Source organism: Pogoniulus pusillus, chromosome 36 (assembly GCF_015220805.1).
Source record: "Pogoniulus pusillus isolate bPogPus1 chromosome 36, bPogPus1.pri, whole genome shotgun sequence".
NCBI classification, from domain to species: domain Eukaryota; kingdom Metazoa; phylum Chordata; class Aves; order Piciformes; family Lybiidae; genus Pogoniulus; species Pogoniulus pusillus.
The window spans coordinates 1317894-1341543 of NC_087299.1; the positions used below are offsets into that span (position 1 = coordinate 1317894).

Here is a 23650-nt window from a genome sequence, read left to right on the forward strand (position 1 = left end):
TGGCACGTGGGTGTCTCTGGGTGCCAGTCCTCATGGCTCCAGGGCATCTTGGGGTGCTTGTCCCTGTGGCACATGGGTTTCCCTGGGTGCCAGTCCCCATGGCTCCAGGGCATCTTGGGGTGCTTCTCCCTGTGGCACATGGGTTTCCCTGGGTGCTTGTCCCCATGGCTCCAGGGCATCTTGGGGTGCTTGTCCCTGTGGCACATGGGTTTCCCTGGCTGCCCATCCTCACAGCTCCAGGGCATTTTGGGGTGCTTGTCCCCAGGGCACATGAGTGTTTCTGGGTGCCCACCCTGGTGGCATCAGAGATCCTCAGGGTGAACAGACCCACTGGCACATGGCTGCACGTCACCATGACAATAGAGCATCTGTGTGCCCATCCCTATGGTATCTGTGTGCCTGCTGTTGCCTATGCCCACAGATTCAGGGCATCTCTGGGGGCCCACCCCTGTGGCATCATGGGCTTCTCAGGGCAATCAGTCCCCATGGTATCCGAGTGCCCATTCCTGTGGCACTGGGGTGCCTCTGAGTGCCTACCCCCATGGTATCGTGGCTCCTTAACGTCGGTGGTCCCCATGGCACTGGGGTGGCACTGAGTGCCTATCACTGTGGCAGCAGGGCACATGGCTGTGTCCTCACAGTACCCATTCCCATGGTATCTTGGCACCTGTGGGTGCCCATCCCCATGACTCCTAAGAGCAAATCATCCCTGTGGCATCTGGGTGCCCATCCTTGTGACACTGGCCCATCTCTGGGTGCCCACCCCACGATCTCTGGGTGTTCCTGCGTGCCTGTCCCCGTGGCACCGAGGTGTCCCTGGCTGCTTGTTGCTGTGGCAGGAGGGCACGTGGCTGATGCCAACCCTGTGTCCTCAGGGGTCCCATCCCTGTGGCTTCAAGCCATCCTGAGGTGCCCATCTCTGTGGCACCGTGATGCCTCACAATGCCCACCCCCATGGCTTCCAGGGCATCTTGGGGTGCTTGTCCTCATGGCACCTGGCTGTCTTCAGATGCCCTTCCCCATGGTATCTGGATGCCTCTGGGTACTTCCCATGTCTGCTCACCCAGTGCCACCCACCACCTGCGTGCCACCACCCCGTGTGTGCCCACTCCCCAAGACAGAAAGCTGGATGGTGCCAGAGCTGTGGTTTATTTGCCCGATGCCATGCTGGGAGGTCACCAACGCTGCTGCCATGCTCAGTGCTGGCTTATGACCTGGAAAGGAGAAGCTGCTCAGGGGAGTGCAGCACCCTGGCACCCCAGCACTGTGCCACCCAGCACCCTGGCACTCTAACAACCTGACACCTTAACACTCTGGCACCCCAGCACTGTGCCACCCAGCACCCTGGCACTCTAACAACCTGACACCTTAACACTCTGGCACCCCAGCACTGTGCCACCCAGCACCCTGGCACTAACAACCTGACACCTTAACACCCTGGCACCCCAGCACTGTGCCACCCAGCACCCTGGCACTCTAACAACCTGACACTTTAACACCCTGGCACCCCAGCACTGTGCCACCCAGCACCCTGGCACTCTAACAACCTGACACTTTAACACTGTGGCACCCCAGCACTGTGCCACCCAGCACTATGGTATCCCAGCACCACTATAGCTTGGCACTGTGGCACCCCAAAGCCCTGGTGCCTCAGCATGCTGGTGCCCTGACACCCTGGCACCCAGCCCCCGGCACACTCATAGCCCAACACAATGGCACCCAAGCACCCCAGTGCCTTGGTACCTCAGCACCATTTGGACATCTTAGCACCCCTGTACCCCCACAGCCTTGTGCCCTGGCACCCCAGACATACTGATACTCTGGCCCCTTGGGTGCCCTGACACCCCAGTTCCCTGGTACCTCAGTATCCTGGCATTCCACTGTTCCACCAGCATTGTGCCCTGGCACCCCAGCACTCTGAGATATTGACATCCTGGCATCATGCCCACCTGACACTGGTGCCCGTGGAATCCATTTCCCCAGGACCTTGACACCCTGGTGCCCTGGCATACCTCCACACCATCACCAAGTTACCCTGGCACCTCGGCACTCCGACACCCTGACGCTGTGGCACACTGGCACCCTGACACTGCAGCATCCCATGTGTGACAGTGCTCTGGCACACTGATAGCTCAACATCCTGGCACCCCAAGCCACTGGAACCCTGGTGCCCTGACACCTTAGCACTCTGGCATCCTGGCACCGTGATCTCCTGACACGCCAGCACTCCGACACCCTGGGCACCTCTGTGACCTGGCACACAGGCACCTCAGCACCCCAACACCCTAGCACCCCAGTACCCCAGCACTATGCCAGCCCAGCACCCTGATGCCCTGGCATGCAGACACCTTGGCGCCCTGGCAGCATGCCCCCCTGACTCCTCCATGGCATCCCATTACCCCAGCACCTTGGCACTCCAGTGCCACAGCGCCTTGGCGCCCTGGCACCCCCTCCTCCCCATGCCCACCTCGTCGATCCAGTCCTCGAAGGCAGACACCCTGGTGAAGACCGTTGGCTTCTTGAGCGCGTTGCAGCCCAGACTGGAGACGAAGCTGGCGATGCCATGCACCTCCCACGTCCCGTCCTCAGCCTGGCAGCTCAGGGGGCCTCCGGAGTCACCCTGCGGCGTGGGACGAGCGGGGCGGTCAGTGCCGGGCCGGGGCGGGGGTGCTGCCAGCGTGCCCCCTGGCCCAGCCTGGCACTCACGTTGCAGCCAGCCTTCTCGGCGCCGCCGGCGCAGATCATGGTGCGGCGGATGGAGAGGGCTCCCCACCAGTCGGGCTGCGTGCAGTGGTCGAAGTCCACCACGGGCAGCAGAGCCTGCTGCAGGCGATCGGGCAGAGAGCCCCCGGCTGCCAACCGGGTGTTAGTGGGGCTGGGGGTGGGCACCTCCCCTCCTGCTTGCTGGCCCTGACCACCCGCGGCCTGCCATCCACCTGTCCTTCCCTCTCTCCCTCCCTCCATCCTTCCATTCTTCCACCCCTCCCTCCCTTGTCCATCCCTATCTCCAGCTTCTTATCCTTTTCCTCATCCCTCCTTCCACTCCTCCATCCCTCTCTCTCTCCCCATCCATTCATCCATGTCACCACTCATCTCCCCATCCCTCCCTCCATCCCTCCCTTCATACACCCATCCACCCATTTCTCCCTCTGTCCATCCATCCATCCACCCATCTATGCCTCCACCCATCTGTGCCTCCATCTCTCCCTCCCTCCATCCCTCCATCCATCCATCCACCCATCTGTGCCTCCATCTCTCCCTCCCTCCATCCCTCCATCCATCCATCCACCCATCTGTGCCTCCATCCCTCCCTCCCTCCCTCCACCCACCCACCCTTGCCTCCTTCCCTCCATCTCTCTGTCTATCCCCCCTATCCCTCCCTCCATTCACCCACCCCTCCCCCGCCCCCAGATCCTTCAAGCCCTCCAGCCCTCCACCTCAGCAGCTCCTCGTCCCTTTCCCCGTCCCGCCTCCCTGCCGGTGCCCACTCGTGTGCCCGCACTCACTGGAGAGCAGGCCCCAGCCGCTCAGGTAGCAGGGGTAGCCGTCGGGCAGCACGGTGTCGGCGGGGGGCAGGTGCCCCACCTGCACCTGGGTGCTGAGCACTGCCGGGCGCTGCAGCTTCAGCAGGGCGATGTCATTGCTGGGCAGGGACGCAGGTTACAGCGGCGACCCTTGGGGGCGATGTCCCCACCCAACCCTGCCCCCGCCCGGGGCCGCGCTCACCCGCAGATCGCGCAGGAGCTTCGCCATTTGGGGTGGACGAAGATGTCAGCGGCGGCCACGGGGATGGTCTGCTCAGGACCCTCTGCGGTGCTCCTGTCGAACTCGCCCAGCACCACCTGGTAGGTGAGCTTGGAGCTGCCCGGGGACAGTGTGGGACATCAGGGGATGGCAGGACACGACGTGGCTGGTGGCACCGTGGGGTGCTGCAGCCCTCCTGCAGCCTTCCCTGCACCCCACTCTGCACCCAGCACCCCCTCCATGCACCCAGCACCCAGCCCCGCACCCAGCACCCATCCCTGCACCCAGCATCCCCTCCATGCACCCAGCACTCATCCCTGCACCCAGCACCCCCTCCATGCACCCAGCACCCATCCCTGCACCCAGCACCCCCTCCATGCACCCAGCACCCATCCCTGTACCCGGCACCCCCTCCATGCACCCAGCACACAGCCCCGCACCCAGCACCCTCTCTGTACATCCAGAATCCGTCCCTGCACCCAGCACCCATCCCTGCACCCAGCACCCCCTCCATGCACCCAACACTCATCCCTGTACCCGGCACCCCCTCCATGCACCCAGCACCCATCCCTGTACCCGGCACCCCCTCCATGCACCCAGCACCCAGCCCCGCACCCAGCACCCTCTCTGTACACCCAGAATCCGTCCCTGCACCCAGCACCCATCCCTGCACCCAGCACCCCCTCCATGCACCCAGCACCCCCTCCATGCACCCATCACCCTTCCCTGCACCCAGCATCCCCTCCATGCATCCATTTGGCACCCGGCAATCACTCCCTGCACTCATCCTGCCCAATACATCATCCCTGCACCCACCTTCTCCATTCACTTAGCACCCCCTCCATGCACCTGCACCCCTCTGCACCCATCCTTGCACCCAGCACCCTGTATCTCTTCCATCTGCCCAACCTCACTCCTCCTGCACCCATCCCTGCACCCCAGCACCCTGTGTCTCCTTCTGCACCCATCCCTGCACCCCAGCACCCTGTGTCTCCTTCTGCACCCATTCCTGAACCCCAGCACCCTGTGTCTCCTTCTGCACCCATCCCTGCACCCCAGCACCCTGTGTCTCCTTCTGCACCCATTCCTGAACCCCAGCACCCATCTATTCGTGTGCCCTCTGGGACCCCTCCTGCACGCCAGCACCCATCTCTGTACCCCAGCACCCTGCTTCCCCTCCTGCACCCGCCCCAGCACCCCTCCTGCCCCCCACATGCCCTGCAGCACCCACCCCTGCGCTCCAGCGCACTGCACACCCTCGGTGCCCCCACCCCTACCCCTGCCGCCCAGCTGCCCTCCTGCCCCCGCGGTGGGTGCCTCACGAGATGCAGTGCGCTGCTGTCATCACCCAGTTGGCAGCGATCAGGGTGCCCCCGCAGGTGTGCCTGTAGGTGCCATCGCGCTCGTACTGCAGAGAGATCTACGGGGACACCAGTGGGTGCCACACAGAACCCGTGGGTGCCTCCCCCCCCGCTTCAGTCTGTCACTTCCCTGCCCGCTCACCTGCCAGGGCCAGCTGTAGGGGACAGCATCTTCCCCATTGACCACCCGGGAGTCGGGCAGCACCGCAGCCTGGGCTGTGGGATGGGCATCGTCAGCCAGTGGGCACCCAGCAGCCTGCCCCAAACTGGGTACGCGAGGTGAGGGAGGTCTGGGGACATGCGGCGGGGGCTTGGGGGCATCTTACCGCCGGCCACCAGCAGCAGCAGGAAGCTCAGCATCGTGTCTTGCACCAGCCGGGACACCCAGGGCAGCCGCTGGCCTTAAATGGGGGCACCCAAGGGCACCCCTGGGAACGGGCACCCAGCACTCAGCTGCGGGGCGTTAACCATTAACCTCGGCTCTGGGGGCGACGTGGCACCTGGCACCCTGCCACTGCACCCAAATGAGACCATATGGACCCCTGTGCCCACATAGACCCCAGACCCCTCTGTCCCCAATGCCCCCCCATAGCTCCTATAACTCCCCTGTGCCCTATAGCCCCCCTGTCCCTGGTGCCCCACACAGGCCCTGTAACACTCCTGTGCCCCTTTAGTCCCCATACTCCCCTGCATCTGGTGCCACTCATACCCCTATGGCCCCTGTGCCCCCAAAGAGCCCAAACCCCCTTGCACCTAGTGCCCCCCATAGCCCCTGTAACTTCTCTATGTCCCTATAGACTCCAACCCTCCTGTCCCTTGTGCCCCCTGTAGACCCCGTGAGGCCCCTGATCCTTGTGCCCACATAGCCTCTATGGCACTTGTGCCCCTCGACAGCCCATACCACCCCTGGTGCCCCCCACCCACACAATAAACCCTCCTGTGTCCCTCACAGATCCCACACCCCCCTGTCCCTGGTGCCCTCCTAGCCCCTATGGACCCCTGTGCCCCTACAGCCTCACGTCTACAGTGGGCCCCATACTGCCCCATGCCCATGGTGCCCATAGGCCCTATAGCCTCCCATGTGCCCCCTGCTCCTGGTGTTCCCATGCAGCACCCATAGCACACATGGACTCAGTGCCTCCTAAGTACCCCCCCTGCTCCATACCCCCTGTGCCCCTCAGCCCTGTACCACCCCATAGCCCCATAGCACCCCATACCACCCCATGCCTTCATGTCTTTGGCACCCCTATAGCCCCTATACCCCCATGCACCCCAGTGCACCTGGCACCACTCAGCCTTCTGTGCCCCATAGTGTCCATGAGTGCCTGTGCCTCCTACAGCTGCCCTGCTCCTTGTGCCCCTATGGCCTCCTACAGCTGCCCTGCTCCTTGTGCCCCTATGGCCTCCTATAGCTGCCCTGCTCCTTGTGCCCCTATGGCCTCCTACAGCTCCTCTGCTCCTTGTGCCCCTATGGCCTCCTACAGCTCCTCTGCTCCTTGTGCCCCTATAGCCTCCTACAGCTGCCCTGCTCCTTGTGCCCCTATGGCCTCCACAGCTGCTGTGCTCCTTGTGCCCCTATGGCCTCCTACAGCTGCCCTGCTCCTTGTGCCCCTATGGCCTCCTACAGCTGCTCTGCTCCTTGTGCCCCCTATGGCCTCCTACAGCTCCTCTGCTCCTTGTGCCCCTATGGCCTCCTACAGCTGCTGTGCTCCTTGTGCCCCCTATGGCCTCCTACAGCTGCTGTGCTCCTTGTGCCCCTATGGCCTCCTACAGCTGCCCTGCTCCTTGTGCCCCTATGGCCTCCTATAGCTGCTGTGCTGCTGTGCTCCTTGTGCCCCTATGGCCTCCTACAGCTGCTGTGCTCCTTGTGCCCCTATGGCCTCCTATAGCTGCTGTGCTCCTTGTGCCCCTATGGCCTCCTATAGCTGCTGTGCTCCTTGTGCCCCTATGGCCTCCTATAGCTGCTGTGCTCCTTGTGCCCCTATGGCCTCCTATAGCTGCTGTGCTCCTTGTGCCCCTATGGCCTCCTACAGCTGCTGTGCTCCTTGTGCCCCTATGGCCTCCTACAGCTGCTGTGCTCCTTGTGCCCCTATGGCCTCCACAGCTGCTGTGCTCCTTGTGCCCTGTAGCCTCCATATTGCCCCACAGCCCTGGTCCACTCATGCCCCCTATATGTGTCTGTGTGCCCTACAACCCTCAGGTCTTCCCTTATCTCCAATGCCCCTTGTAGTCCCTACAGCTCTATGTGCCCCCTGTAGCCCTCCCAGTGCCCCACCCCGGTCCTGCTCTCCCCTCTGTAACCCTCTGTGTGCCCTGGCACCCTCTCAGCCCCTGTAGCTGCCTCTATGCACTGCACCTCTCACCTCCCCCTTTGCCCTTGATGCCCTCACAGCTCCTATAGCCTCCTGTGCCCCCTATAGCCCCCACAGAGCCTCATGCCCATCGTACCCCTATAGCCTCCTGTGCCCCCTATGGCCCCCACAGAGCCCCATGCCCATCGTGCCCCTATAGCCTCCTGTGCCCCCTATAGCCCCCACAGAGCCTCATGCCCATCGTACCCCTATAGCCTCCTGTGCCCCCTATGGCCCCCACAGAGCCCCATGCCCATCGTGCCCCTATAGCCTCCTGTGCCCCCTATAGCCCCCACAGAGCCTCATGCCCATCGTACCCCTATAGCCTCCTGTGCCCCCTATGGCCCCCACAGAGCCCCATGCCCATCGTGCCCCTATAGCCTCCTGTGCCCCCTATGGCCCCCACAGAGCCCCATGCCCATCGTACCCCTATAGCCTCCTGTGCCCCCTATGGCCCCCACAGAGCCCCATGCCCATCATGCCCCTATAGCCTCTTGTGCCCCCTATAGCCCCCACAGAGCCCCATGCCCATTGGACCCCTATAGCCTCCTGTGCCCCCTATGGCCCCCACAGAGCCCCATGCCCATCGTACCCCTATAGCCTCTTGTGCCCCCTATAGCCCCCACAGAGCCCCATGCCCATGGGACCCCTATAGCCTCCTGTGCCCCCTATGGCCCCCACAGAACCCCATGCCCATCGTGCCCCTATAGCCTCCTGTGCCCACCTATGACTCCCACAGACCCCCATGCCTCTGGTGCCCCCCATACTGCCCCATGTGCCCATGGACTACAGCCCCACGGGCATGGACGTGGTTGGCCCTGGTGTCCCCACGTACCCCTGTAGCCCCGTGGGCATTCACGGAGGTGTCCCCACGCACCCCTGTGTCCCCGTGGGAGCTCCCAGGGCTGGCCCCGGTGTCGCCACGCGCCTTGCGTCCCCAAGGGAGTTCCCTGAGGTGTCCACACGGTGTCCCCACACCCCCCGTGTTGCTGTGCACCTCCCCAGGGGTCACACCCTGTGTCCCCACGGTGTCCCCACGGTGTCCCCACACCCCCCGTGTTGCTGTGCACCTCCCCAGGGGTCACACCCTGTGTCCCCACGGTGTCCCCACACCCCCCCGTGTTGCTGTGCACCTCCCCAGGGGTCACACCCTGTGTCCCCACGGTGTCCCCACACCCCCCCGTGTTGCTGTGCACCTCCCCAGGGGTCACACCCTGTGTCCCCACGGTGTCCCCACGGTGTCCCCACATCCCCCCGTGTTGCTGTGCACCTTCCCAGGGGTCACACCCTGTGTGCCCACACATCCCACGCCCCCATGGGAGTTCCCAGAGGTGTCCCCACGCCCTCCCGTGTCCTCGCGGGAGCTCACAGAGGTGTCCTTGGTGTCCCTCCTCACAGCAATGTCCCCGAGGAAATTCACAGAGGTTCCACTCGTGTCCCCACGCACTCCCGTGTCCCCATGTCAGTTTCCAAAGGTGTCCCCCTGTGTCCCCACGCACCCCACGCCCCTGTGGGAGTTCACAGGGATGTCGCCACGTTGTCACCACACACCCCCGTGACCCCGACTAATACCACAGAGGTGTTCCCACGCAGCCCGTGCCCCCGTGGGAGTTCACAGGGTAGCCTCGTGGTGTCCCCACGCGCCTCTGTGTTCCCTTGCAAGTTCCCAAAGGTTCCCCCTCCTGTCCCCTACACTGTCCCCACGCACCCCCACTGTCCCCACGCACCCCCCTATCCCTATGGGAGTCTCTGGATGTATCCCCACGGTGCCCTCATGAACCCCATGTCCCTGTGGACATCCTCTGAGGTGTCCCCACGGTGTCCCCACGCACCCCCGTGTCCCCTGGAAGTTCTGTGAGGTGTCCTCAGTGTCCCAATGTGTCCCCATAAAGGTTCCCAGAGGTGGCCCCACGCACCCCGTGTCCTGCTGCAAGCTCTCAGAGGTGTCCCCACGGTGTCCCCATGTCCCCGTAAATGTTCCCACAGGTGTCCCCACACTGTCCCCACGCACCCCCCTGTCCCCACGGAAGCCACCAGAGGTGTCCCCATGCTGTAAAAGTTCCCACGCACTCCCGTGTCCTCCTGCAAGCTCTCAGAAGTGTCCTCACGGTGTCCCTGTGTCCCCGTGAAAGTTCACACAGGTGTCCCCACACTATCCCCACGCACCCTCGTGTCCTCCTGGAAGCTCTCAGAGGTGTCCCCACGGTGTCCCCGTGTGTCCCCGTGTCCCTGTGCCCGTTCCCACAGGTGTCCCCACGCACTCCCGTGTCTCCCTGGCAGCTCAGTGCTGTCCCCACGGTGTCCCCGCGTGTCCCCGTGGCCGTTCCCACAGGTGTCCCCACGCACTCCCGTGTCCACCTGGCAGCTCAGTGCTGTCCCCACGGTGTCCCCGCGTGTCCCCGTGGCCGTTCCCACAGGTGTCCCCACGCACTCCCGTGTCCACCTGGCAGCTCAGTGCTGTCCCCACGGTGTCCCCGCGTGTCCCCATGGCCGTTCCCACAGGTGTCCCCACGCACCCCCGTGTCCCCCTGGCAGCTCAGAGGTGTCCCCACGGTGTCCCCGCGTGTCCCTGTGTCCCCGTGCCCGTTCCCACAGGTGTCCCCATGTGTCCCCGTGAAAACTTTCCCCCACCCCCTCCGCGGGCGCGCGCCGCCGGTTGGCCCCGCCCCGGGCGTGTCCGGGGGCGTGCCCAGGGCGTGTCCGGGGGCGTGTCCGGGGCGGGGCGCGCGGGTCCCGCAGCCGAGCGGGGCGCGGAGCGGGGCCGGGAGCGGAGCGGGAGCGGCCGTGGCGATGGGGCCGGGGTGGCCGCTGGGAGCCCTCCTGCTGCTGGGAGCCGGCCTGGGGGTGAGCGGGGCCGCCGGGGCGGGGGGCGGCGTTCCCCTCCCGGGGCGGGGGTTGGAGCGTGTGCGTGGGTCCCCCCCACGGCGGACTTGGGGTGTCCTGTGTGTCCCACCCTACCCCCTCCCCTCCCCGCCGTTGGGGTCCCGTCAGAGGGTTGGGGTCCGCTCAGGGAGCTGGGGTCCGCCCCGCGTCGCGGCGCCCGTGTCGTGCCCCCCCTGCCCCCCACGGCCTTGAGAGCCTTTGAAGAATGGATTTGGGGTCCCCCCCGCGCGCCTGGGATTCCCCTCCCGAGTGCCCCCCGGGGTTGGTGTTCCCCTGAGAGAGTTGGACCTGAGTCCCGTGGAAGATTTGGGGTCCCGACCCCACCCACGGAGCTCCGCTAAAGTTGCCCTCAAGGAGTTGGGGTCCCCCCCCCGGAGTTGGGGCCACTTGAAGGGTTTAGGGTCCCCCACGCCCAGGCAGAGCAGGCTGTGGGCATTGGGGTGCCCCCTCCGGGAACTGCCCCCTGCACCCCGCCCCGTCCCACCAGGGACCTGGGGGCTCCCGGGGCACCTCCCCGGGCCCCAAGGGCAGGAGCGGGACACGGCGCCTCCAGGATTTTGGGGTGCCCTGCCCGCTGAGAGAACTGGGGTCCCCTCGGGCGCTGGCGGGGGGGCTCCCTCAACCCCATGCCCTATCTGGACTGGCAGTTGGCATTGGGGTCCTCCCCATGGCCGCAGGGGGGGATGGGGTCCCCCCGCTCTGTCCCCTCGGGTAATTGGGGGTTCCCCTAAAGCCTGGGGGCGGGGAGGGGTCCCCAATACCATGTCCTGACCCCTCATGGCGTTGGGGGTCCCCAGACTCTGCCGGAAGGGGGTTCTGCATCACTCCCCAAAGTCCCCGGTGGGTCCCTGATGGGCATCGAGCTGTGCACCCCCCCAGCACCCCACTGCCCCCCTCGCCCTGGGTGGGGGCCACGCGTGGGGGCGCCTCCTGCTTTTGGGGTGCTGCCGCCCTTGCCCCTTGCCCCGCCCCGGCTAAATTTAAAGGGTGACGCTTGGCGCCGCCACCCTAAAAATAACTGTCCCAAAATACCCCCGGGGGGGCTGCGTCGGGGGGGTCCCACCCTGGGGAGGGTCCCACCCAGCAGGGGAGCAGGGGAGCAGGGGAGCAGGGCTGCCACCTCTGGGTGCCCCCGGGGGGGGGCCGGGTACGGCAGAGCAGCCCCTACCAGAGCGGGGGGTGCCCAGGCGGGTTTGGCGAGGGGGGGGCATGCCCGTGTGGGGGTAGGGGGGCACGGGGGTGGTTTGGGGCTGGGACCGTGCCCGGGGTGTGGAGAACAGAGGGGACCTTGTTGCTCGGGGGCCATGCTGGCAGGGCTGCCCCCCCCCCCCCCCGTGGGGTCACACCCACGTCCCGGGGGGGCTGCTGGGGACAAAGGAGTGGGTGTCCCCCCCCCTTTGCGTCTCCCCCAGCCCCATCCCGCTATGGGACAGGGGGCATTTGGGGACACCTACGCGGGGTGTCCCCCCCCCGGGGTGCTGAGGAATGTGCCCCCCCCCTTTGAGAAATGCAATGGGGATCCACCCACTCCCGGGGGGGGTTGTCAGGCGGGGGGTGGGAATTCCCCCCCCCCACCCCCCCGTGCCCCAGGGCTGAGAAGGGTTAACGGAGGGGGGGGAGGGCGCAGCAGGAATGTGCGATAAGATCGCCAGGCCCTGGGGGGGGCAAGGAGAAGGGGTGCGGGGGGGCCACGCACACACTTGTGCGCGCACACTGCCCCCCCCGGGCCCCCCTGGCTTGCAGGCTTGGGCTCGCTCGGGCTCGCTCTTGCCCGCTCGTGTGCGCGCACACGCAGCCCCCCCCCGGCTCTCTGCGCGCCCACGTCTGGGGCTGGGGGTCCTGTTCCTGATGGGGATATTTGGGGACACCCCCCCCGGGCCCCCCCAGCGCACGTGGCCCTGCGCGCTCCCGGCGAGATCCATCCCTGAGCCATCGCCAAAGATGGCCATGAGGAGGAGGAGGAGGAGGAGGAAGGGCAGGGGCCAGCTCGGGCGCCGCAGTGTCCACCCTCCCTCCCCCTCCCGCACTCTTGGGCACCCCCCAGAGCCCTGCTGACTAACTCCCCCCCCCCCCCCAATCCACCCCCTGCTTTCCTTCTCCCCTCGGACTCCTGCCCCCCCCAACATCTGCCCCCCCCCCCAGGACCCCCTGGATCCCCCTCAACATTCTGGCTCCTCCCCGAAAGCTTGGGGTTGTGTCCCCCCCCCCCCCCGAATGTCTGTGTACCCCAATCGCACTCTACCCCCCCAAAACCCCTCTGGTGTCCCCCCACGATGCTTAGGTGCCCCCAGGACTGCTGGGTGTGTCCTCCCCCTCCCCCCCCCCGTACCTCTGGTTCCCCCCTCAAAGGTCTTGTGTGCCCCCCCCCCAGAAAGTCTGGGTCCCCCCTAGACACATCTGGCTCCCCCCAAAACCTTGGGCGCCCCCCCCAAAAGCCTCATTCCCCCCACCCCCCACTCCTTGCTCCTCCTGGACTACTTTGTCCCCTCGCACTCTGCCCCCTCTGCCCCCCCCCCCTCCCCCCGGTCCCAACTTGGCTGCTTTGGGATAGTTGGGAGGCAGGGGGGGGCACAGTGACTCTGCCCCCGCAGCTGTTTGTGCCCCCAAATCACCGGGGGCGGATAGGAGCGGGGGGGGGTTGGTGCTGGGGGGGGTTCAACAGCTGCTTCCCCCCCCCAGGGACCAGCATCCCACCAGCTGTTCTGGCAGCCCTCGCAAAACTGGGGGGGGTGTCTTGTTCCCACACCCCCCCACGCCCCCCAAAACCCGAGGGGAGTTCAGGGTGCAGCAGGGACCCTCCCCCCCCGTCCTGGAGGAGCCCCCCCGGGGTGGAGGGGAAGGTTGGGGGTGGGGTGAAGAGGTGTGGGGGGGGAAACATCTTTTAGCAGCGACCTTGGGGGAACAATGAGGCTGGGGGGGGCTGCTATTAATAACCCCCCCCGGGTATTATTCCTGGTGTGCGTCACCTCCTCTTCCTCGCCCGGATGAAGTAAAGCGGGGGGGTCACATCCAGAGTCGGGGGGGGGGGGGGAATTCCAGATCTGGGGGGAAGAGCACATGCAGATTTGGGGGGGTGCATCCAGGTGGGGGGGGACATCCCATGGAGATGTAGGGAGATAGATCCGGACGGGGGAGGGCTGGGGGGGGGGGGGAGCACCTCCGGGTTTTGAGGGACATGCCCAGATTTAGGGGGGGTAGATCGAGGTCGGGGGGGGGCACATCTAGATTTAAGGAGGTACATCCAAACTGGGGGGGGGGGAATCACAAATGTAGGGACATAAATATCCGGATTGGGGGGGGGGGCACACGCAGGGAGGCAGATTCTGGGGGGGGGGCACGGCCAGATTCAGGGGAGTGTGTTGGGATTTCGAGGGGTCCCACCCAGCTTGGGGGGGGTCCCACCAGATTTTGGGAGGTTATGACCAAGCCTGGGGAGGTGCTTCCAGACCTGGGGGGGGTTTGGGGTGATCCATCCGGATTTGGGGGGGGGCATGTCCAGGTTGGTGGGGTGAGGGGGGGGGCATATCCAAAGTGGAGAGAGGGCTCCGGGTCTGGGGGTGCCAATGCAGCTGGGCAGGGGGGATCCGTCTGGATTTGGGGGGGCATGCCCAGGTTGGTGGGGTGAGGGGAGGGGCATCTGCAGCCTGGGGAGAGGGCCCCGGGTCCGGCGGTGCCAATGCAGCTGGGCAGGGGGCATCCAGCCGGGTTCGGGGGGGTGGTGCCAGCCAAACTGCCCCACTCCAGTGGCTCCCGGAGCCGAGGTGCCCCTAGGCAGGGCGGTTCTTCCTTGCCCTCCTCTTCCTCGCCCCCTCCCCCCCCGTTCCCAGGGTGCGGGGCAGGATTTGGGCCGGCGAGTGGAAAAAGTGAGCGGCGGCGGCGGCGGTGTCCGGCCGCGAGCAGTGCCCCGGCCCCGGCCGCGGGGGGGTCCCGGCGCGGGCAACCTTCCGGTAACCGGAGAGGGGCGATGGGCCGGCAGCCGGCACCGGCGGGGATCAGAGGGGCCGATGCCCTGCTGCTGGCCCTGCTGAGCACCCATTGACTCAGTGCACATGTGGGGAGTGGGGCTGAGCACCCACAGACTCTGCACACTGGTGAGGAGTGGTGCTGAGCACCCACAGAGTTTGTCTGTGCAGGGAGTGGGGCTGAGCACCCACAGACTCTGCACACTGGTGAGGAGTGGTGCTGAGCACCCACAGAGTTTGTCTGTGCAGGGAGTGGGGCTGAGCACCCACAGAGTTTGTCTGTGCAGGGAGTGGGGCTGAGCACCCACAGACTCAATGCACTGGTGAGGAGTGGTGCTGAGCACCCAGACTTTGTATGTGCAGGGAGTGGGGCTGAGCACCCACAGACTCAATGCACTGATGAGGAGTGGTGCTGAGCACCCACAGAGTTTGTCTGTGCAGGGAGTGGGGCTGAGCACCCACAGACTCAATGCACTGGTGGGGGGTGAGGCTGAGCACCCACAGAGTTTGTCTGTGCAGGGAGTGGGGCTGAGCACCCACAGACTCTGCACACTGGTGAGGAGTGGTGCTGAGCACCCACAGAGATTGTCTGTGCAGGGAGTGGGGCTGAGCACCCACAGACTCTGCACACTGGTGAGGAGTGGTGCTGAGCACCCACAGAGTTTGTCTGTGCAGGGAGTGGGGCTGAGCACCCACAGACTCTGCACACTGGTGAGGAGTGGTGCTGAGCACCCACAGAGATTGTCTGTGCAGGGAGTGGGGCTGAGCACCCACAGACTCAGCGCATAGGTGAGGGGGTGGTGACTGAGGACCAACATGATCAGTGCAAGGTGTGGGGGAACAACGACAGAGCAGCATGGCTGGGGAGCAGGAGCTGAGCACCCACGGACTCAGCACACTGGTGGGGAGCACAGGCTGAGTGCACACACGTTTGGTGCGCTGGCTGGGGAGAGATGAGGCTGAGGTCCCCACATGCTCAGTGCATAGGTGAGGGGACAAAGCAGAGCACCCACAGGCTCAGTGCGTGGGTGGGGAGAGAGGCTGAGCACCCACGGGCTCCGTGATTGCATGGGGGGGATACACACACAACAATGGCTGAGCACCCACAGGTTCAGTGCATGGGTGGAGGGGGACAATGACAGAGCATCCACAGACTCAGAGTGTGAGGGGCAGTGGCTGAGCACTCACAGGTTCAGTGCACAGGTGTGGGGTGGGGCTGAGCACCTACAGGCTTAGTGCATGGATGGGGTGGGTCAGAGTGGCTGAATACCCCCAGGCTGAGCACCCACAGGCTTAGTTCATGGATGGGTGGGGACAGTGGCTGAGCACCCCCAGGCTTGGTGCATGGATGGGGATCAGGAGCAGAGCACCCCCAGGCTCGGTGCATGGATGGGGGTCAGGAGCTGAGCACCCCCAGGCTCAGTGCATGGATGGGGGTCAGGAGCTGAGCACCCCCTCACACAGTGCCAATCTGGAGAGGCAGGAGCTGAGCACCCCCGGGCTCAGCACACAGATGGGCTCCTCGGTGCCTCAGTTTCCCCCTGCTCCTCTCCCTGTTCCTCTCCCTTTGTCCCCTGCTGTGTCCGTGTTTCCCCCCCCCCGAGCCTGCCTAATCCCCCGGCGCTTGTTTGCTCAGCAAAGTGCTGCCCCGACGGATTCCTCAGCGGGCACGGGGGGCACCCAGCGGGGCCTGCACATGCCCGGGGGTGCATGGGGATGGGGCACAAGCATGTGCATGGCATGTGGGTGTTCAGGTGTGGGGCACACACGCGTGTGTAGTGTGTGGGGCACAAGCACGTGTATGGGAACGAGACCCACGTGTGTGCTTGAGATGGGGGCACACGTGTGTGTGTGTGGCATGTGGGTGTTGGATCGGGGGCACACGTGTGTGTGTGTGGCATGTGGGTGTTGGATCGGGGGCACACGTGTGTGTGTGTGTGTGTGGCATGTGGGTGTTGGACTGGGGGCACACGTGTGTGTGTGTGTGTGTGGCATGTGGGTGTTGGACTGGGGGCACATGTGTGTGTGTGTGTGTGTGGCATGTGGGTGTTGGACTGGGGGCACATGTGTGTGTGTGTGTGTGTGGCATGTGGGTGTTGGACTGGGGGCACACGTGTGTGTGTGTGTGTGTGTGTGGCATGTGGGTGTTGGATCGGGGGCACACATGTGTGTGTGTGTGTGTGGCATGTGGGTGTTGGACTGGGGGCACACGTGTGTGTGTGTGTGTGACACGTGGGTGTTGGATCGGGGGCACATGTGTGTGTGTGTGTGTGTGGCATGTGGGTGTTGGACTGGGGGCACATGTGTGTGTGTGTGTGTGTGGCATGTGGGTGTTGGACTGGGGGCACATGTGTGTGTGTGTGTGTGTGGCATGTGGGTGTTGGACTGGGGGCACACGTGTGTGTGTGTGTGTGTGTGTGACATGTGGGTGTTGGATCGGGGGCACACGTGTGTGTGTGTGGCATGTGTGTGTTGGATTGGGGGCACACGTGTGTGTGTGTGGCATGTGTGTGTTGGATTGGGGGCACACGTGTGTGTGTGTGGCATGTGGGTGTTGGATCGGGGGCACACGTGTGTGTGTGTGGCATGTGGGTGTTGGACTGGGGGCACACGTGTGTGTGTGTGTGTGACATGTGGGTGTTGGATCGGGGGCACACGTGTGTGTGTGTGTGTGTGTGTGACATGTGGGTGTTGGATCGGGGGCACACGTGTGTGTGTGTGTGTGTGTGACATGTGGGTGTTGGATCGGGGGCACACGTGTGTGTGTGTGTGTGACATGTGGGTGTTGGATCGGGGGCACACGTGTGTGTGTGTGTGTGTGTGTGACATGTGGGTGTTGGATCGGGGGCACACGTGTGTGTGTGTGTGTGTGTGACATGTGGGTGTTGGATCGGGGGCACACGTGTGTGTGTGTGTGTGACATGTGGGTGTTGGATCGGGGGCACACGTGTGTGTGTGTGTGTGTGTGACATGTGGGTGTTGGATCGGGGGCACACGTGTGTGTGTGTGTGTGTGTGACATGTGGGTGTTAGACTGGGGGCACACGTGTGTGTGTGTGTGTGTGTGGCATGTGGGTGTTGGATCGGGGGCACACGTGTGTGTGGGTGTGTGGCATGTGGGTGTTGGATCGGGGGCACACTGTGTGTGTGTGTGTGGCATGTGGGTGTTGGATCGGGGGCACACGTGTGTGTGTGTGTGTGTGACTTGTGGGTGTTGGATCGGGGGCACACGTGTGTGTGTGTGGCATGTGGGTGTTGGACTGGGGGCACACGTGTGTGTGTGTGTGTGACATGTGGGTGTTGGATCGGGGGCACACGTGTGTGTGTGTGTGTGTGTGTGACATGTGGGTGTTGGATCGGGGGCACACGTGTGTGTGTGTGTGTGTGTGACATGTGGGTGTTGGATCGGGGGCACACGTGTGTGTGTGTGTGTGACATGTGGGTGTTGGATCGGGGGCACACGTGTGTGTGTGTGTGTGTGTGACATGTGGGTGTTGGATCGGGGGCACACGTGTGTGTGTGTGTGTGTGTGACATGTGGGTGTTAGACTGGGGGCACACGTGTGTGTGTGTGTGTGTGTGGCATGTGGGTGTTGGATCGGGGGCACACGTGTGTGTGGGTGTGTGGCATGTGGGTGTTGGATCGGGGGCACACTGTGTGTGTGTGTGTGGCATGTGGGTGTTGGATCGGGGGCACACGTGTGTGTGTGTGTGTGTGACTTGTGGGTGTTGGATCGGGGGCACGCGTGTGTGTGTCTGGCACGTGGCCACGCACAGCTGGGGCCCATGCGTGTGAGCAACCTGTGCGTGCAGTAGCCTCTCTGGGGGTGCTGGGGTGCATGTGCAGGGACCAAGGCTGGGTGCTGGTGTGCAACGTGCAGAGGTGCAGGGCTGGGTGCTGGTGTGCAGGGAGCAGGGAGCAGAGCTGGGTGTGCAGTGTGCAGGGAGCAGAGTTGGATGTGCAACGTGTAGAGGTGCAGGGCTGGGTGTGCAGCGTGCAGGGAGCAGGGCTGGGTGTGCAGCGTGCAGGGGTGCAGGGCTGGGTGTGCAGTGTGCAGGGAGCAGGGCTGGGTGTGCAGTGTGCAGGGTGTGCAGGGCTGGGTGTGCAGCGTGCAGGGGTGCAGGGCTGGGTGTGCAGTGTGCAGGGGTGCAGGGCTGGGTGTGCAATGTGCAGGGAGCAGGGCTGGGTGTGCAGTGTGCAGGGAGCAGGGCTGGGTGTGCAATGTGCAGGTGTGCAGGGCTGGGTGTGCAACGTGCAGAGGTGCAGGGCTGGGTGTGCAACGTGCAGAGGTGCAGGGCTGGGTGTGCAGCGTGCAGGGGGTGCAGGGCTGGGTGTGCAATGTGCAGGGGGTGCAGGGCTGGGTGTGTAGTGTGCAGGTGTGCAGGGCTGGGTGTGCAATGTGCAGGGGTGCAGGGCTGGGTGTGCAGCGTGCAGGGGGTGCAGGGCTGGGTGTGCAGTGTGCAGGGGTGCAGGGCTGGGTGTGCAACGTGCAGAGGTGCAGGGCTGGGTGTGCAACGTGCAGGGGTGCAGGGCTGGGTGTGCAATGTGCAGGGGTGCAGGGCTGGGTGTGCAGCGTGCAGGGGTGCAGGGCTGTGTGCTGGTGTGCAACATGCAGGGGTGCAGGGCTGGGTGCTGGTGTGCAGCATCTGCAGTGTGCTGCTGTGTTGGTGCCTGCAGACACTGGTGCAGAGCTGTGCCAGCACACACCCGGTGGTGTGCCCACCCCTGTGCCACCCTGCCCACGAGCTGCCCGTGTCAGCAAACACACCTGCTCAGCCCCACCCTGCCCTGCACACCCACCCCCATGCCCACACACACGTGTAACAGCGCACATGAGTGTGCACAGGCACGGGGCAGGGCATGCAGGTGGTGCTGAAAGTAGGGCACCCTGCATACCTGTCTCTGTGCCAGTGCACACATAGTGGTGCAAACGTGTGCCAGTGTGCATGCTCGTCCCTGTGTCCCTGCAGCGGTCATGGTGCCAGTGTGTGTGCACAGCCAGGTGCCAGTGTGCACACTCATCCCTGTGTCCCTGCAGCGGTCATGGTGCCAGTGTGTGTGCACAGCCAGGTGCCAGTGTGTACACTCATCCCTGTGTCCCTGCAGCGGTCATGGTGCCAGTGTGTGTGTGCACAGCCAGGTGCCAGTGTGCACACTCATCCCTGTGTCCCTGCAGCGGTCATGGTGCCAGTGTGTGTGCACAGCCAGGTGCCAGTGTGCACACTCATCCCTGTGTCCCTGCAGCAGTCATGGTGCTAGTGTGTGTGTGCACAGCCAGGTGCCAGTGTGCACACTCATCCCTGTGTCCCTGCAGCAGTCATGGTGCCAGTGTGTGTGCACAGCCAGGTGCCAGTGCACACAGGTGCCCCAGTGCCAGTGTACTCATGCAGTGGTGCACAGCCTGCACTCCCCTTGCACACACTTGTGCCTGTGCCCTGCTGGTGTATGCCAGTGCTGTGACTGTGCCATGACTGTGCATGGCTTTGTATGGTGGTACCATGGCAGTGCCATGGTGGTATGTGAAAGCACATGGCAGTGCCATGGCAGTATCATGGTGGCACACAGTGGTGGCAGGGTAGTATCATAATGGTACTCTGGTAGTATCATCGTGGTACTGTGATGGTGTGTGGCAGTGCCATGGTGGCACTGTGATGGTACCATGATGGTACTGTGACAGTACATGGTAGTGCCATGGTGGTACTATGATATACTTGGTGGTGCATGGGGGTACAATGATGGTACCATGAGGGTATACGGTGGTGTCATGGTGGTACCATGATGATGCCATGACAGTGCATGGTGGTGCCATAGTGGTACTGTGGTGGTACCATGACAGTGAGTGGTGGTGCCATGCGGGAACTGTGATGGTGTGTTGTGGTGCCATAGTGATGCCATGATGGTGCATGGCAGTGCCATGGTGGTGCCGTGGTGGCACCATGATGGTGTGTGGCAGTCTTATGGTGGTACTGTGATGGTGCATGGCAGTGACAAGGTGGTGCCGTGGTGGCACTGTGATGGTGTGTGGCAGTGCTATGGTGGTACTGTGATAGTGCGTGGCAGTGCCATGGTGATGTCATGGTGGCACTGTGATGGTGTGTGGCAGTGCTATGGTGGTACTGTGGTGGTGCATGGCAGTGACAAGGTGGTGCCATGATGGTGCATGGGTGCATGGTAGTGCCATGGAGGTGCCATTGTGGTGCCCTGATGGTGTACTGCAGTGCTGTGGTGGTGCCATGGTGGTACCGTGGTGGTGCATGGCAGTGCCATGGTGGTGCCATGGTGATACCACGATGGTGTGTGGCAGTGGCACAGTGGTGCCATGCTGCTAAGCTGGCCATGCTGCGTCAGTGTGGGCATAGGAATGCAGTGTGTGGGCACTGAGCCCATGCCTGCAGGGTGACTCCATCACCCAGCTATGCGGCTCTGGCCCTGCCAGCATCCAGCTGGTTGTGCCCCCCCGGCTGCCACGGGGCCAGTGCTGTGGCCTGGCACCCAGCAGGGGGTGATGGCAGTGTCCCCCAGGTGAGCCGTGGCAGCCGCCTGGCAGAGAGCTCCTTCCCCGAGGACACGGTGGCAGACCACGTGGCGGGCACGCGGGGACGCCGCTACTACCGGCAGCTCTCTGACGACGAGGACCTGGTGGCATCTGGAGGTGAGGTGGCACTGGCAGTGTGGGGGGCACCGGGGCTGGGGGGGGCTGTTTCTGGCTGTGGCCCTCAGTGGGTGCCACTGGGGGTGAGTGTCACCCTGGGTGCTGGTTGTGCTGTGCCCAATGGAGATGGCACCGGGACCCTGCGGCGTCCGGAGGTGAGGGGTCAGTGTGAGTTGGTGTCACCACGAGTGGGCACCACCCCAGGTGCCACTCTTCTGGTCTGGGTTGCAGATGGCACCAGGACTTGGTGTCATCTGGTGCCATGGGTGTGTGGGTGCCACCAGGGGTGGGATGTCAGTGTAGCTGGGCTATCACTGTGAGTGGGCATCACCATGGATGGTGCCACCCTGGATGCCACTCACACTGTCCCTGCTGTAAATAGCAGCAGGACCTGGTAGCATCCATTGGTAACGTGACACTGGGTGCCATGAGTGGGTGCCACCCTGAGTGCCACCATAGATGGGTGCTGTCCCCATTTCAGATGTCAGCAGGTCCTGCCACCACCTCTAGTGGCTTCTGGTGCCATGGATGGGTGGGTGCCACCATGTGTGGGTGCCACCAATTCTGCCACCCACACTATCCCCATTACAGCTGGCAGTGGTACCTGGTGGCATTCAGCAGTAAAGTGGCACCAGGTTCCATGGATGAGTGCCACCAATGGTGGGTATTACTGTGGATGGGTGCCACTCTGGGTGGCAGGACCTGCTGACATCATACCAGGACCTAGTGGCATCTGGCAGTAAAGGTGGCACTGGGCATCGTGGGTGGTTAGGTGCCAGTAGGGTTGAGTGTCACCATGGGTGCCACTCACATTGTCCCTTGTTGCACATGGCGCCAGGATCTGGTGGTGTCTGACAGTCAGGTGGCACTTGCAGTGCCCCCACTGCAGATGGCACTGAGACCTGGTGGCACCTGATGGTAAGATGGTACTGCGTGATGAGTGTGTGTCACCGTTGGTGGGTGTCACTAGGAGTGGGCGCCACCCTGGGTGCCACTCATGCTGCCTGCACTACGGATGGCACTGGGACCTGGTGGCATCTGGCAGTAAGGTGGCACTAGGTTGGTGCCAGTATGATGGTGGCAGCAGGGATGGGTATGGCAGTGGTTGGCTGTCACCATGACAGGTTGTCACTCTGAGTGCCACCTGTGCTGTCCCTATTGCAGATGGCAGCGGCGAGGAGGGCAGTGGTGTGCCCTGGCCACCGGCTGGCACTACCCGGGCACCTCCCATCGGGCTGGCACCCACTGGTAAGGGGACACCGCAGGGTGGCCTCTGTCCCCCGGCTGTCACCTGCCTGTCACCGCTCTCAAGCTCTGTCTCCATCCTCCTCCTCTTCTTCCTCCTCTTCCTCCTCCTCTTCCTCGGTGGGCAGTGCCCGGGCCCCCCCCCGCGCCCGCGGGCATGGTGGTGGCCGAGGACGACCTCCCCCTGAGTAAGTGACACTTTGGGGGGGACCCTCCTGAGGACCCCTCCTGTCCGACTGCACCCCCAGCTCTGCTCTCCTTCCTCTGGTACTGGGAGGGGTCTGAATGGGGGGGGCAGGGCACAGCTGGATGAGGGAGCACAGCTGGCACATGGGTGGATGGGGCATAGCTGGAAGAGAGCACGGCTGGATGGTAGTCACAGCTGGATGGGGGCACACCTGGATGAGGGAGCACAGATGGATGGGAGGCAGCTGGATGAGGGCACAGCTGGATGAGGTGGCACAGCTGGGTGGGGGTCATAGCTGGATGAAGGAGCACAGCTAGATTGGGGCACAGCTGAAGGAGGACACAGCTGGATGAAGGAGCACAGCTGGATGGGGCACAGCTGGATGGGGAGCACAGATGGGGCAGAGCTGGAAGAGTGTAGCTGGATGGCAGTCACAGTTCGATGGGGGCACAACTGGATGAGGGAGCACAGCTGGATGGGAGGCAGCTGTATGAAGGCACAGCTGGACGAAGGGGCACAGCTGGGTGGGGGTCACAGCTGAAGGTGGGCACAGCTGGACGAAGGGGCACAGCTGAGTGGGGGTCACAGCTGAAGGAGGGCACAGCTGACCAAAGGAGTGCAGCTGGACGAAGGGGCACAGCTGGGTGAGGGGGCACAGCTGAGTGAAGTGGCATAGCTGGATGAAGGGCACGGTTGGGTGAGGGGGCACAGCTTTGTGAGGGGGCACAGCTGGGTGAGAGGGCGTAGCTGGGTGAAGTGGCACGGCTAGGTGAGGGGGCACAGCTGGGTAAGGGGGCACTACTGGGCTCGGGGGCGCTGCTGGGTGAAGTGGCACAGCTGGGCTCGGGGGCACTGCTGGGCTCGGGGGCGCTGCTGGGTGAAGTGGCACGGCTGGGCTCGGGGGCGCTGCTGGGTGAAGTGGCACTGCTGGGCTCGGGGGCGCTGCTGGGTGAAGTGGCACAGCTGGGCTCGGGGGCACTGCTGGGCTCGGGGGCGCTGCTGGGTGAAGTGGCACGGCTGGGCTCGGGGGCACTGCTGGGCTCGGGGGCGCTGCTGGGCACAGTGGCACAGCTGAGCGAGGGGTCCCTGCTGGGCTCGGGGGTGCTGCTGGGTGAAGTGGCACGGCTGGGCTCGGGGGCGCTGCTGGGTGAAGTGGCACGGCTGGGCTCGGGGGCGCTGCTGGGTGAAGTGGCACAGCTGGGCTCGGGGGCACTGCTGGGCTCGGGGGCGCTGCTGGGTGAAGTGGCACTGCTGGGCTCGGGGGCG

General features: G+C 64.2%; 2 protein-coding genes across 4 annotated transcripts in view; one reads left to right on the top strand and one right to left on the bottom strand.

Moving 5' to 3' along the window:
• Nucleotides 1–1132: 1132 nt before the first annotated feature.
• Nucleotides 1133–9944, bottom strand: CELA3B (chymotrypsin like elastase 3B). Its single transcript, XM_064171746.1, has 9 exons — nucleotides 9803–9944; nucleotides 5432–5506; nucleotides 5248–5321; nucleotides 5067–5164; nucleotides 3727–3861; nucleotides 3507–3643; nucleotides 2707–2852; nucleotides 2468–2620; nucleotides 1133–1214 (listed from the first exon to the last, which is right to left on the bottom strand). The coding sequence occupies exons 1-9, from the start codon at nucleotides 9942–9944 to the stop codon at nucleotides 1197–1199; spliced, it is 978 nt and encodes a 325-aa protein (XP_064027816.1). The 3' UTR covers nucleotides 1133–1196.
• Nucleotides 9945–10213: 269 nt separating this feature from the next.
• The window catches only part of HSPG2 (heparan sulfate proteoglycan 2), a 67865-nt gene continuing 54428 nt past the window's right edge, over nucleotides 10214–23650 (top strand). For 2 of the 3 annotated variants that reach the window (XM_064172354.1, XM_064172356.1), the window contains exons 1-4: nucleotides 10214–10300; nucleotides 20823–20952; nucleotides 22117–22200; nucleotides 22326–22385. In XM_064172354.1, the coding sequence (XP_064028424.1) occupies nucleotides 10247–10300; nucleotides 20823–20952; nucleotides 22117–22200; nucleotides 22326–22385 (328 nt within the window). In that variant the 5' untranslated portion in view covers nucleotides 10214–10246. The remainder of the gene's footprint in view (nucleotides 10301–20822; nucleotides 20953–22116; nucleotides 22201–22325; nucleotides 22386–23650) is intronic. The other variant, XM_064172355.1, reaches the window with a different exon arrangement.